Source organism: Populus alba, chromosome 5, assembly GCF_005239225.2.
Source record: "Populus alba chromosome 5, ASM523922v2, whole genome shotgun sequence".
Classification (NCBI taxonomy): Eukaryota; Viridiplantae; Streptophyta; class Magnoliopsida; order Malpighiales; family Salicaceae; genus Populus; species Populus alba.
This window is the reverse complement of record NC_133288.1, coordinates 10299309-10312296: the sequence shown is the minus strand read 5'-3', so window position 1 is coordinate 10312296 and position 12988 is coordinate 10299309. Positions and strand designations below refer to the sequence as shown.

Below are 12988 nucleotides of genomic sequence, written 5' to 3'. Positions count from 1 at the left end.
AATTTTATATAAGACTAGTCTACTTGGTTCTCTTAATGATCCTGAACCAAACAATTAGGTGACAACTCTTTAATTTTGATATCTTGTCACGCCGCATGTGCACGTGCAACAATTATAAAGATAGATTCTAGTGTGTAGAAGAGGGGGTTTAAAAAAAAAACTAGGCAATTTTCTCTAAACAAGCTGCCACTCTCAGAAAAAAAAAAATATTTAATACCTGACACTATCAAGTGTCTCCCTTCACGATTGACAATCCTTACTCTCTCCTCTTACCAATGCACCAATACACACACCACTTAAAAGTTAAAAAAAAAAAAAAACATTCAGTCTCTCCCATCATTCAAGGTTGGCCATAATCTTTTTTTTTTCCTTGTAAAATCCCAAACTCAACTCATCTTTAAAGGGAGGGAGAATCATTCAAGAACTAGAAAAAACTGATAAAAGTTCATTTTCACCTCCACTAGAACAAGCCACCAACATTGACCTAAATTTTGATTTTTTTTTTTTAAATTAGCATAGTTTCAAAAAAGTTAAGAGGAAATGACACTTTTAAAACATTTTATGGAAATGACATAGTTTATATATAACTGCTATCTTTTGAATCGTAGTTGTCAAAGAACTGCTATTTAGAAAAATGGTTTAAATAAAAATCGTTATTCTGAATCGCAATTTCATAAGAAAACCATAATTCTAAATCGTGGTTACGATGTATAAGCATAACTATTTTTCTTCATGGCCACCACTCCTGAGAGAAAAAAAAAAATACCCTAGAACTAAAAAAGCCCCAAAAGAAAACAACCTCCAAATCACCCAAAACATTGTCCAATCTCCACCATCAAAACACCAAAATCATCTTCCCTTTGTCTACACAAGTATTTCCACTATTTTTTTTTGTTGCAAACCACCGCTACCACCGGTCACCTACACATCATAAAAGCAAGGTAAAACATTTGCATTGTTTGTTAGTTTGATGGGTTTAATTATTAAATTAATAAATTTTGTATTTTGATTTAATTTGGTATTTGTGTTGTGTTTTAAGCTTGTGTTCTTTAACTAAAATCATGTTTGGCCAACACACCCGAACATAATTTTCACGACATTTAATTTATGTTTTTTGTTTTTAGTATTTTGCCAAACAGACCCTAGTTTAATTTCAATTATTTTTTAGATTTTTAAAGAAACATATTGCAATTATTTATGGGTATTTTATATCATTTTACCCTTTTGTATTTAATATTTTGAATTTTGAACTTATACATAAGATTTTTTTGGAATTAAATAAACCTGTTTTTTTGTTTAAAAAATGTCCTTCTTTAGAAATAAAATACATTTATATTTTAAATTGCATATGACCAAGTTTCTCCAAAAAGAAAATCAAGTTTGCATTTTGAACCAAAAAAAAAAAAAAACAGAGAGAGAAAATGCATGATTTAGCATGCCAAAAAAAAATCAAAAAATAGTTTTATATTTTGCACGCATCATAGATTTAATAACACATTTATTAAAGCTATGGGACAAGGCCTAAAATTTAAAAATACCAAAAAATCATTTTTTGATTTTTAATATCAATGATTATAAACTTATACATAAGATATATTCTAAATAAAAGAAACAAATGTAAAATAATATGTTTTGATTTTAGAATGGCTAGGCTTGACCTATAAAGTCACGATCCATCTTAGTGGGGTTAAGTCACGATCCATCTGAGTGGGGTGGACTTGCTTTAACCAATAGATAAACTAATGGTTAAAAAATCACAACAAAGCCTTAGTAATAATCAGACAAATAAGCAAAGCAACGTACCTTATATAGGGTGTACTAGTGTTGATATTGTCATCTCTCTACATAATCGATCCCCTTATCTAAACTCTAAAGACCAATTAAGGTTCTTAGTAACCACAATACTAAGTGATGACTTTAAACTTTTTAAACCATAAAAGGATAAGAATTCCTTATTCTTTCTCCACACCATCAAAGTCTTAATCTAGAAGGATGCTTACCACGACGACACACACGTGCGACAATTAACATGGAGAAGTCTCTAGGGTTGAATTGCAAAAGTAGTCACCTTAAGTGCTGAAGAAACACACCCATTTGAATTTTATGGAGTTGCTTGTAGTTTCAATCTTGAAACAGGAAGCCTTTGTGCCCCCTTTACATACCACATTGACATTGGCTTAAGACTTGACGTTACGCATACAACTCAGTGATGAATTTGTTTTTCAAAGATGGTGATGAAGAACCTTCAAAAGTGTGTTGGCGACTTAAATCGACAGTCTTATTGCTTTTGGAAGTGACAACAATGATCATATTCTTCCTAGTTTTCATTGAGAGGTTGTTGAAAAAAATTTCTTCAAAGAAAGAGATGAAAGGTAAAGATGTTCCTAGTGGAGTCGCTAGAAATTTGTAGACAATTTTGAATACTTGAAAAGTAAGCAAGAAAACATGTACAAATATTTGATTTTATTAAAATATACGAATGGTTACAATATCTATTTAAAATATTCTTACCAAAGAATAAAATAATCCTCTGATTCTTCTGTTAAATTTTATTTATGATGACTTGTATTATGTGTGAAAACACGAATTTAGACGAGTATTGCAGAGCGAGATTTGGTGATTTAATACTTTGAATAATACCTTTGATTCGTGTTTAAATTATTGTTGAATAACTCTTATAGGGCATTTAGGCTTGATCCAACAAAATTTCATTATTTGTAAACTTCAAGTATAGATGAAGGAAGAATGAGAGTTTTTGAGAGAGCTTCCTTACTTGAAGAGTTTGTTTCGAAAAAGATTTTGTATCTTCCATAAGAAACACCCCCCCCCCCCTATTTTGTTTAGAGTGAAGCCCTTTATTTATCAAGATTTGTAGGGTTTTTCAAGTTCTTTCTCAATAGCACATGTCATTGTCTTATTAATTAATTTTATTTATGAAATTTTGTTTTTATAACAATATATCTTTAAATATATCATCAACCTTTTATTTACAAAAAAATATATAAAGACACATTTATTTTTCATGTTTTTTATTTTATTTTATTTTATATAAAAATAAAATAAAAAATGACTGGTAGAATTTTTTTTCCTGTTTCTACAGTGCCATTTGATTGTAGTGGATGGCTTTTCGTTGGTATTATACAAGCACTGCTGTCTTTTTTATTTAGTCAGCCATCAAGGCCTGTAGATTTTCTGCTGCATATTGCTAAGACACTTGCAGCTTTGGATTGCACAATTCCGTTAGGTATTTTGGGCCATGGAGAACCTGTCTGTCTCCACATTCTAATTATCTTTCCTAGTTTTCTCGCTGTATTTTACTTGCTGCTGTGCTTTCTCTTTCAGATCAGTTTCCTGCAAGAATTTCGATACTGCATAATTTGATTACGTGTTTGAAAGTGTGATTAGATTAAGTTTCCTGTCATTTACAGCTACTTGGAAGAATTGCAAAAACATTAAAATAATTTGAACAGTAACTTCATATTTTATAAGACTGTTAACGTCAAAATAATCTTGACAGAACGCATGCAAAAAAGAAAAAAATCCTGGGAAGAGGATGGCAGATTATGATTCCCTAATTGGGGTTATTATCCTTTTTAATTTATATTTCCCCAAATCTTTGATAACAGGCAAAAGTTCTGTGCAGGTTACACGAAAGAGAGGCGTGGAGAGTGACGAAAGATACTCAGCCCCCTTTCTTTCTTTCTAGCAAGACACCAACTGATAACTGCCGAATGGTAAAAGGGTAATTAGACTCGTCATTACATCCCAAAAACAACCTAATTAGCTTCTAAGATAACAAGATATCATTTGTTTCTAACACTTCCAAACGGATGTAGCAATAAGTGGCCTATCATGCCAGCAAAGAACCAACTCAGCCTGCCGTTTTGCGACATAGAAACCTCTCACTTGCACCTTTCTCAGCAAACAACCAGCTTGAAAATCAGCAAACTGACTCAGCTGCACTGGCCTCATCCCTGCCCCAGCGAATACCTCCCTCCATGGAGACACCATTCGCCCTCCACACAACTCAACTGCCGCCAAAATCTTCGGTTTCAGCAGGCACATCTCAATTTCCCTCGCCCAATCGTCACCGGCTGTAATCACCGCCGCATCCAGGGACTCAAACATCATTGAATAAAATTCAAGACAATTGACGAAGTTCCTCCTGAATGACAATCTAGCTCCAGATTCTGTCCACCCTTCACTGTCCACAATTATGACTACACTTGGCGAAACTCGGCGGAAATCATTAACAAACGTAGTAACATTATTTGTTGAACCAAGATGGCGAAATATTGTTGGGGATAAGAGAACAGCAATTTTCTCTCCTTCAACAAACTTGATTGCTTTGAAAGACAACATTTTAAAGGTAAGGAAAAGCACAAACTCGACATGGAATCTGATCTTGAGTTCATGGGCGAATTGTGAGAGTCTTTCTTTGATCAATTTGGTCTCAGTCGCAGTATCTTCTGTTACAACCGCAGTGATTCGAAGAAGCGGAGCTGTGATCTTATTGCATGAGTCTGCTTTGTCTACAAGTTCTCTCATCAAAGAAGCATAGTGGCAGCCAAATCCAATATCAAAATCTATGACATGAAGAAACACTGAATTTTCATTAAGGGAATCAAGAATAGCTTGGTTGGTGGTGAAGTCAGTGAACATTGGGATTGGAGAGATGCTAAAGAAGGCCTTGTAAGCCTTAATAGTTTGGACAGTATTGGACCATGAAGGGAATACAGGATTAGTTTGTGGCCGTGTTGATCCACTTGTAAGGAGAGACTGGAGAGCTTCTTTGAAGAAAAAAGCGGCTCTTTGGAGTGGTTTACCGTTTGGTGATTGAAGGCGATGACTGAGCCGTTCCAAAATCACTTGCGCAAGTTGTAGGTCGTTTGAGTCAAAACAGTCTGCTGCTTTGATAAGCTCTCGAATGAAATCAGAACCAGCATCCCAATTTCCAATATTGTTATGAAAACTATGGGACAAATCAAGAGAAGTCAAATTGTGAGTTGGGATAGAGTTAATGTACATATCATTAAACTCAGAGTTAAGAAACTGAGTGGCATCAATCTGTTGAGATGCAGTGAACTCAGGAAGGTTATGACTTTGGATTTGAGGCTCGCTGTAAGGACCGAATTGTGGAAAATTATTGATGAGAGCAGGAGCAGAATCATCATGGAAGTCCAACTCTCTCATAATAGAATCCCAATCCAAAGTTTGCAAGACATGATCTTCCCACTCGATAGGATCGGTTACAGAGGCCGGTTTGCCAGCTCGTGCAGGACTTGGACTTCTACGCAAGTCAAGAACCGAAGTGGGTTCGTAGCACAAGTTTCGATTGTTGGGGTTAAAGCTGATGTTCCTGCTGTTATTGTTGGTGTTGTTGCAAGAAACTGGTTTCGGGTTTTGAGACTGGTTGTTGCTGCTGCTGCTGCTGTTTTGTGGTGAGGGAGCTGGAACTTTCATAGCTAAGAGCACGAAGGTATGTAGCCCCTCTGTGTTTGAAACCCTCTTTAATTTGTTTCGAGTGCTTTAGAAAGTGGGAAATGGCAAGGGAGAGGGGGCTTTTGGAGGTTATGATGACTGGCTTTTTATCTTTGCTTGTATGCATGGGGGGGTATGGGATGAGAAGGCATGGTTATCCATGAGAGACATGTGTGGCCATGACATGCTAGACTCGAGACCAATCCTTTGTCATCTCTTTGAAGCTTGTAACTCAAGTCACTACTTTGCCTTTAGCTTTTTTCAGGATTCGCAGTTTATTTTCCCAGCTCAGCCGTTCTGGTATTGTTCTTGCAGTAGTTCTGATAGTTCTAGCCCTACATAGTTATGGTCAAAGCCATCTTGCAGAGTTCAATTATTTTTGTTCTGTTAAATGATGTGGAGCTTATAATTAACTAAGTTTCTACTCCAATAAATGATATGGAAAAAATATATTAATTCATTGCAAACATTAATTGTGAATTGATTTCTTTGTTTTTATTTGCAGAGCTCAAGCATGGTTAAAAAAAAATCTTAAAAAACTCCATGCATGTCCAGAAAGGGAAAAGAGAAATGATGCCTTCTACATCATAGGAGAATGCATCTAGAGCATCTTGCAAGTTTTTGTCTCAAAAAATTCAAGTTTTACTGGGTGCAAACAAAGTTTTAACAATGCCTACTTTGTAGACATAAAGTTTAAAGACATGAACAGTTCAGGGTCTGCTTTAGACTTTGAAATGGATTGAAATCCTTTTCATCCAAAAACTTCCAACCGGATCTCTAGACAAACACTACATCCTAGCTTCCTAAATAAATCGGAGGGGAATGGAGAAAAGAGGGAAAAGAAAACAAAGCAAACCCCTTTTTTTTTATCCTCGTGTTTGAGTCAATTATTTAATTTTATCCCCTTCTTGAAAGATTTATTCAATTTATATCTTTTGCTGTTTAATTCTATCCAATTTACACTTACCGTAAATTTGTTAGATTATACTAGTTATTTCATCCATGCTTCTCTTCGGATCAAAAAAAAAATTTCTACAAACAATATTGTATATACTGATTTTTTCAAAGTGTTTTTATACATAAAAATATTATGTAAATTTAAAAGATCATGCATGCATGTAATAAAAAAAATTCAAGAACTATTTGTATTAATAAATGGGGGGAGTAAAAATATACAAAGCTATGCATATTAGTAATATTATCTGAAAATAAATATTCATCTATATAAAAGATTAAAAAATTATAGATAAATTAGAATAATTTTTTAAAAAATTAAATACACACAACACCATTAAAAAACATCTCTATCCAAAAACAGTGAAATAAGAAGAAGAAAAAAAATCATAGAGGAGGGATGTTAATTGAAACATAAATTTAAAAAATATTTAAGAAAAAATATCAATTAAAAAAGCAATATTAGAAAAAAAAATAGCCTGAATATTGTGTTAACTCGACAAACCTATATTTCATGTCATTAACTCAACTAGGTTTAGTAGTTCTTTTTCTTAAATTTATATTTAACATTTCAAAAAAATAGAGAAAAAAAACCCAAGATCTTAAGCACATAGTCCAACACACATAATCCATTACAAAGAAACGCCTAGGCACGTGGGTAAGCCTTCAAGCTGAGACTCATGGGCTTGGGCTTGGTTATATATATATATATTAAAGGGGTGGGCATCTTTTTTTTTTAAAAAAAAAAAAAAACAAAATACACAAGTGACTAGATTTTGGTCAACCAATAATGGTTGAAAAATCAAGGCAATGCCTATTTTGTCTATAAAATCTAATTTTAAATAATTTTAACTTAAAAACACATCACTAACACCCTTGAAACACCTATAATCCAATAGATCAACTCAAAATACCTAAAAAAATGTCAAAAAACATGAAATCAAATCAGGTTAGATTTATCTTTCTTGGTTTAAATCTATTTTTTTCAGGTAATATTGAGATTCTAAACAACCATCACTAAGCCCCTTTTATCTCATGGAACTCATGAACACTAAAAAAATCTATTTTGATTGTTAGAAATGGCTTCAATAATGACCTTCTCTTTTATTGCTAGAATTTAGGGACCCTCTATCTCTTTTCTTTCTAACTAGGAACTAAAAAATACTATAAATAAACTTTTTGTACCAAATTAAACTTATTTTTTTTTTGAATTCTAAAGGGACTTAAATTGTCTAATTTATGTTATTTTTAAAGTTTGAAGACCTAATTGTACTTTTAAAAAACTTTTTGGCATGCCTTTTTCATTTCGGTCCCTCTCATTTAATTCCACCATTGCCTAAAAAATTAAAAGCAAGTTGTCTTTAATTAGGATTAAATGGTCCACAATAAAATGCACAATATGTCTACTGTATTTTGTAAGTGTGTAAATAGTGTCGGCTCAACTACTAGAATTTTTAGATTTACCAACAACTAGAAACCTGCCAAATATAATATTTCTAACAACTTTCCGGTTAAAAAAAATTAAAAATTAATATTTGAATTTTTTTGTCGATGTCTTCGTATGTAAAGTCTAATTGAAATATTTAATTTATTCAAAAAAATTCAGAAATACATCATGTATTATTGTGTCAGTGTTTCCATTTGTAAATTCTAATTAAAATTTTCAATTTAATAAAAATTTTCAAAAACCCGCCACCTATTATCATCGACGATACCATATGTATTGAACAATGCAATTGAGAGGGGAACAGTCCAATGCTCTTTGAAATATACTAACAAACTTAATTCGTCAGTAATACTTTTTATATTAAACACAATGAAAAATGCAATTGAGAGGGGAACAATTTCAATAATCTCTGAAATATATTGACGGACTTAATCCGTCGGTGATACATTCTGTATTAAACGTAATGAACAGTGCAAGTGAGAGGAAAAAAGCTCTAATGCTCTCTAGAATATATTGACGACCTTAATTTTTTAGTATATCTATTGGTATTTTGCATTTCGTCGGTATTTTTATCAGTGCACAACAATTTTTATTGCCATATTGTATATGTATTCTTTATCTATCCATCCTTCAAATGTTTAAAATCAAAACAACACAATCACACCAGTTCTATGTAGAATATTAAAATCACATGAAATTAATGTTTGCTATTCATTTAATAATAAATTAACGTTATTGTCATTACATTAAAGTTAATTTCATCCAGAAATATTACATTATAATTTATGACATTACACATTCGTGCTGTGCAAATTAATCAAAATTGTCATTCTTCTTTAATTTTATCATTTTCATCGCAATATTCTACTTTGATTTCATCATTATCATCATTTTTGTCGACTTTTGTACGTCCACTGGTTCTCAAAACATTATTTAACTCATCAATGTCAATATCAACCAAAGTATTATCGGCGACGACGGAAAATTTGAATTTTCTTCCCAACTTTAGATGGAACAACTTGATATGGAACAACTAACTCATCAAGTTGAAAGACATCATCTCTCAAAATTAATTCATCATTTCCATCATGAACAACCTGGACACAACCCTTTATTTTGGTTTTCACTACAAATAGCCAATCAAATATTGAATGAGCCTTTCAAAAAAAAAGAATGTATGTTTAATAAATTTGCTGGCATTGTTTGGAAAAAACAAAGACATCGTCAACATAATGAAGTCTAGCCTTTATATTAATTTTTACCAAACCATAAAAGGGATCTAATTTAATTCCTCTATCAATGGTATCATACCAATAGCATTTGATTAAAAGACTATTTTATTTGCTATGATATTGCAATTTAATGACCTTTTCTAACTTCTCATAATAGTCAACTTAAAACTTATTGGAAGTTGATCCCTTAACACAGACCCTACTATTATATGTCTTTATATCTTGACCATAATCTTCTGTATGAAACATTAGTCCATTGATAAAATAATTGTTATAGCACTTCACCTTTCTTTCAGGACCTAGACTTGGTAAATTCAAAGTAACTCTAGCATTCACTTCTAATTGTTAAACCTGGTACATGAATTACATCTCCATCATAGTTAACAAGAAATGTGTAATGAAATTAATTATCCTGAGAGAAAAGAATAATTAAACAATTCTTATATGTGTTTTTAACCATGTAGAAAATTATTCATTTTGTAATCAAAAGATTTGAGATTTAGTTAGTTGTGAGTTTTTGAATAATAAAAATTGACAATGTTTCCTATAAGGAATTCAACAATATGTTAGTTTATGATAGTATAAGAGATAATTTTTTTGAAAGTGATAACATATGGAGTATTATACTTACTGAATAAAATATCTCAGTTCATCGCAATTAAATAACACATAATTATGTGCTTGTCTAATTCTATTTCTGTCAAATATTTTCTCCTCGCAACATTTTTTTCGTACGAATCGTCCAAGATAGGAGAATATTGACAAGTTCATATTCGAAGGCACTTCCCCAACATCATCATGCCTTTGAACGCAGTTAATTCTTGTTCTCAAATAAGGCTTAAAATAATACGAGATAAATATTAAGATCTCTTCAACAATATAAACCTTGCATATCGAAGTCTCAACATACATCTTGTTTTTTTCGTTTCTTTTAAGATTGAACAAGTACCTGAGTGAAATTAAATTAATGTTTTGATTTTTAAAAAAAAAACACAATAGAATTTTAATTATGATGCATGTGTAATTTCTAACATCTCAAATGGATACATTCATCTATTTCATACATATTCTCAGTGACAAGTTGTAAACCGTGAATATTACCGATCATCAAGAATAAAGAGTAGCAAATAACCCAAATAGATTAAATCCATTTTTATATAACCTAAGATGCACGTTATTGATTCTAATAAAAATTAAAAATGCACCCTATTAAAACATTTACAGGCTTCGCCATTGGAAAGATATATCATCACTCCATCTACTGCATCATATGAATGATGTTATGTCATCTACTCATCAGTATTTAGTGACATGAATAACCTTTATAGTATAGGAGTGATTGAGAAGTATCTGAGTTTTATATATGCAACAAACAGTCATTTCCCTGCTAGTTTAGGATTTATAATAAGCATGCCCATATGTTCTGCACTTAGTCAACTTTGCATTTTTAAGGTAGTATAACATGCAGAAATTTGGACAAATGTCAATTTTCTGATATCCTAAGCCAAGGGGTTTCATCATGAATTTAGCAGTATAAAATTTTTTTTCCCTTCAGGTAAAATTCTTCTTGTCTATTAAACAAATATATCATTATTGGCCTCACTCAATTCATGATCTAACATAATGTTAAACACCTATATAATGACTAATAATTTATCGTGTTTTGTGCACCCATCCCATAATGATTCGTCAGAGTTTTTGAAAAGATATATATATAAAAAGCATGGTCGTGTCTGCATTAGGTTCTTCTTCTATAATTGGACATTGACCAGCATTACCCTAATTCATTCTCATCGCATCCATAACCAGATTCCTACAAGGATTACTATTATAATCTATAACTCCATGCACGTTGCTAGAACTAGAAGTTGACCCAACCATCTTTTCTACCATGGTCTTGTAAGGAACATATGGTTCTCTGTATGCAAACCAACATAGGTATCTCTTCATGAACCTTTTTTATATAAGATGCATTGTTCCAATATCTGGATCGAGAAACTTTTTATTTTACATCTACATAGACATCTAATACCGCCTCCACTAATATTTCTCAGATTAGATAATGCATAATTAATAAAACCCTAAACTCCATTACAATAATCCATCCTACACAACCCTTCGAGTGAGTCTCGATATATCCATAAACGATCATACATTACTTATATCAAACCTATATAGAATATTGAGCACAACTTGTATTAATTAATTATGTAAACTAAATAAATAATAGAACATTGATTTAAATCAAACTTATTCAAACTATTTTAATAGTACAACTACTTCATTATTAATTAATCTATATAAATTTAAATTTTTATACATTTACTAAAAATTTCAACTTAATAATAAAATTGATAAAATATGAAATGAACCAATTAAATAAGTTATTATTTATTTCATCACAAAATACCTAAATCGCAAATTCAAAATAAATTTCATCAATTTACAAACAAATATATTTTTACAAAATCTCAAACAAACAAACCCTAATATGTATAAATCATACATTTATACAATATTTTTTTTTATGAGAAAAAGCTATAAAAATAAGTAAACACCCACACGAAAGCTATTTATTGTTGGATAATATAAGGATATAATTGAACGATTGATCAAATTACATTCGTAAAATGGATGTTTAAAAAAGAAAAGCAAAAGGACAGCATAACTTTTAGTGTCCAAGAGGTCAAATTGAGGGCGTTAAAGATCCATAACTTAGCTGTCCCCACAAAAGCCATTAACAGAGAGCCAAAAACAAACACCACCAGCCTCTCATTATCACATCATTTTGGAAAAAGAAAGCATTATAAAGTAGCTTAAGACTTTAAAAAAAAAAAAAAAAAATTACAATGCATCATTCCTGTACATAGCAAACCATACTCTTTAACCGTCCAAATAATTGAATGGAATAATTTATCGAACAAAACATATATATTTTGTAGTTCCCAACATGCCCAAAAAGGCACACCACAGATTTGAAATATTTGACAAAAAAAAAAGGTAAATAAATTCAATAATTCTTGCTGATGATATTTATAGCTCAATTCTTAATAGCACGGTCTCATCCTACCACCACAGATTGTAGCCCGATGCTCTGTACCTGGGTGTTTCATAGGACCAAGTCTCCAATTTGAGCTCATCTCCGTTTTTCTATGTACAAGTATTTAGAAATCGAACCTTAAATCTTGCATTGTAATTTTAATATCGATGCTAATAACAATCTTATTATTAACAAATATTCTAGTTTAGTTCATAATTGATCACAAAAAAAATCATATATTGGATAAGTATCTCTCTCCATGCCTCGAGAAATTCCTTAAATATTAGTTAAACCAAATACATGTTATTAATTAACCTGGGGTGTCCGGGCCACCACCACGACTTTATGAACACCCTGATCATGCATAAAATATCAATTTTCTATCCCCACGAGGAGACACTCCATAAAGGGGGGGGAAACCCTTGAAGTACAAGATTTATTTATTTATTTATTTTGGTGAAATGAAGTACAAGATTTTAAAGACTGTAATCAGGCTCTAGGAGATCCTGCAAAGATACGATGCAATGGCACCAAAGATTTTTTTTTTTTTTTTTTTTTCTGGCAACTTCACCAGAGATCAAGACGCAAGCACAAACGTGCTTCTAAAGAATATCTCTCAGCTAATGTTCACACCATAGGAGTAGATGAGAAGAAAAGTAAACACAAAAGTTTGTGGGATTCTTGTTTGACGAAGATATGACCCCTCAAGTGGGGTCCAACGTGGACATGATATCTGATCTTATTGGCTACGGCTGACTTTGTAGGACCCCACTTGGCCGCTTTCTGTCGGATATGCCCATGCATGGATCAAGGGTTTGAGGCTCAATCTTTTCT

At 31.9% G+C, this 12988-nt stretch overlaps 1 protein-coding gene across 1 annotated transcript; it reads right to left on the bottom strand.

Moving 5' to 3' along the window:
- Positions 1-3561: 3561 nt before the first annotated feature.
- Positions 3562-5575, bottom strand: LOC118029981 (scarecrow-like protein 15). The gene has a single exon (XM_035033987.2). It carries the CDS (start codon positions 5461-5463, stop codon positions 3814-3816), a length of 1650 nt encoding a protein of 549 aa, XP_034889878.1. The 5' UTR covers positions 5464-5575; the 3' UTR covers positions 3562-3813.
- Between the last annotated feature and the right edge of the window lie 7413 nt (positions 5576-12988).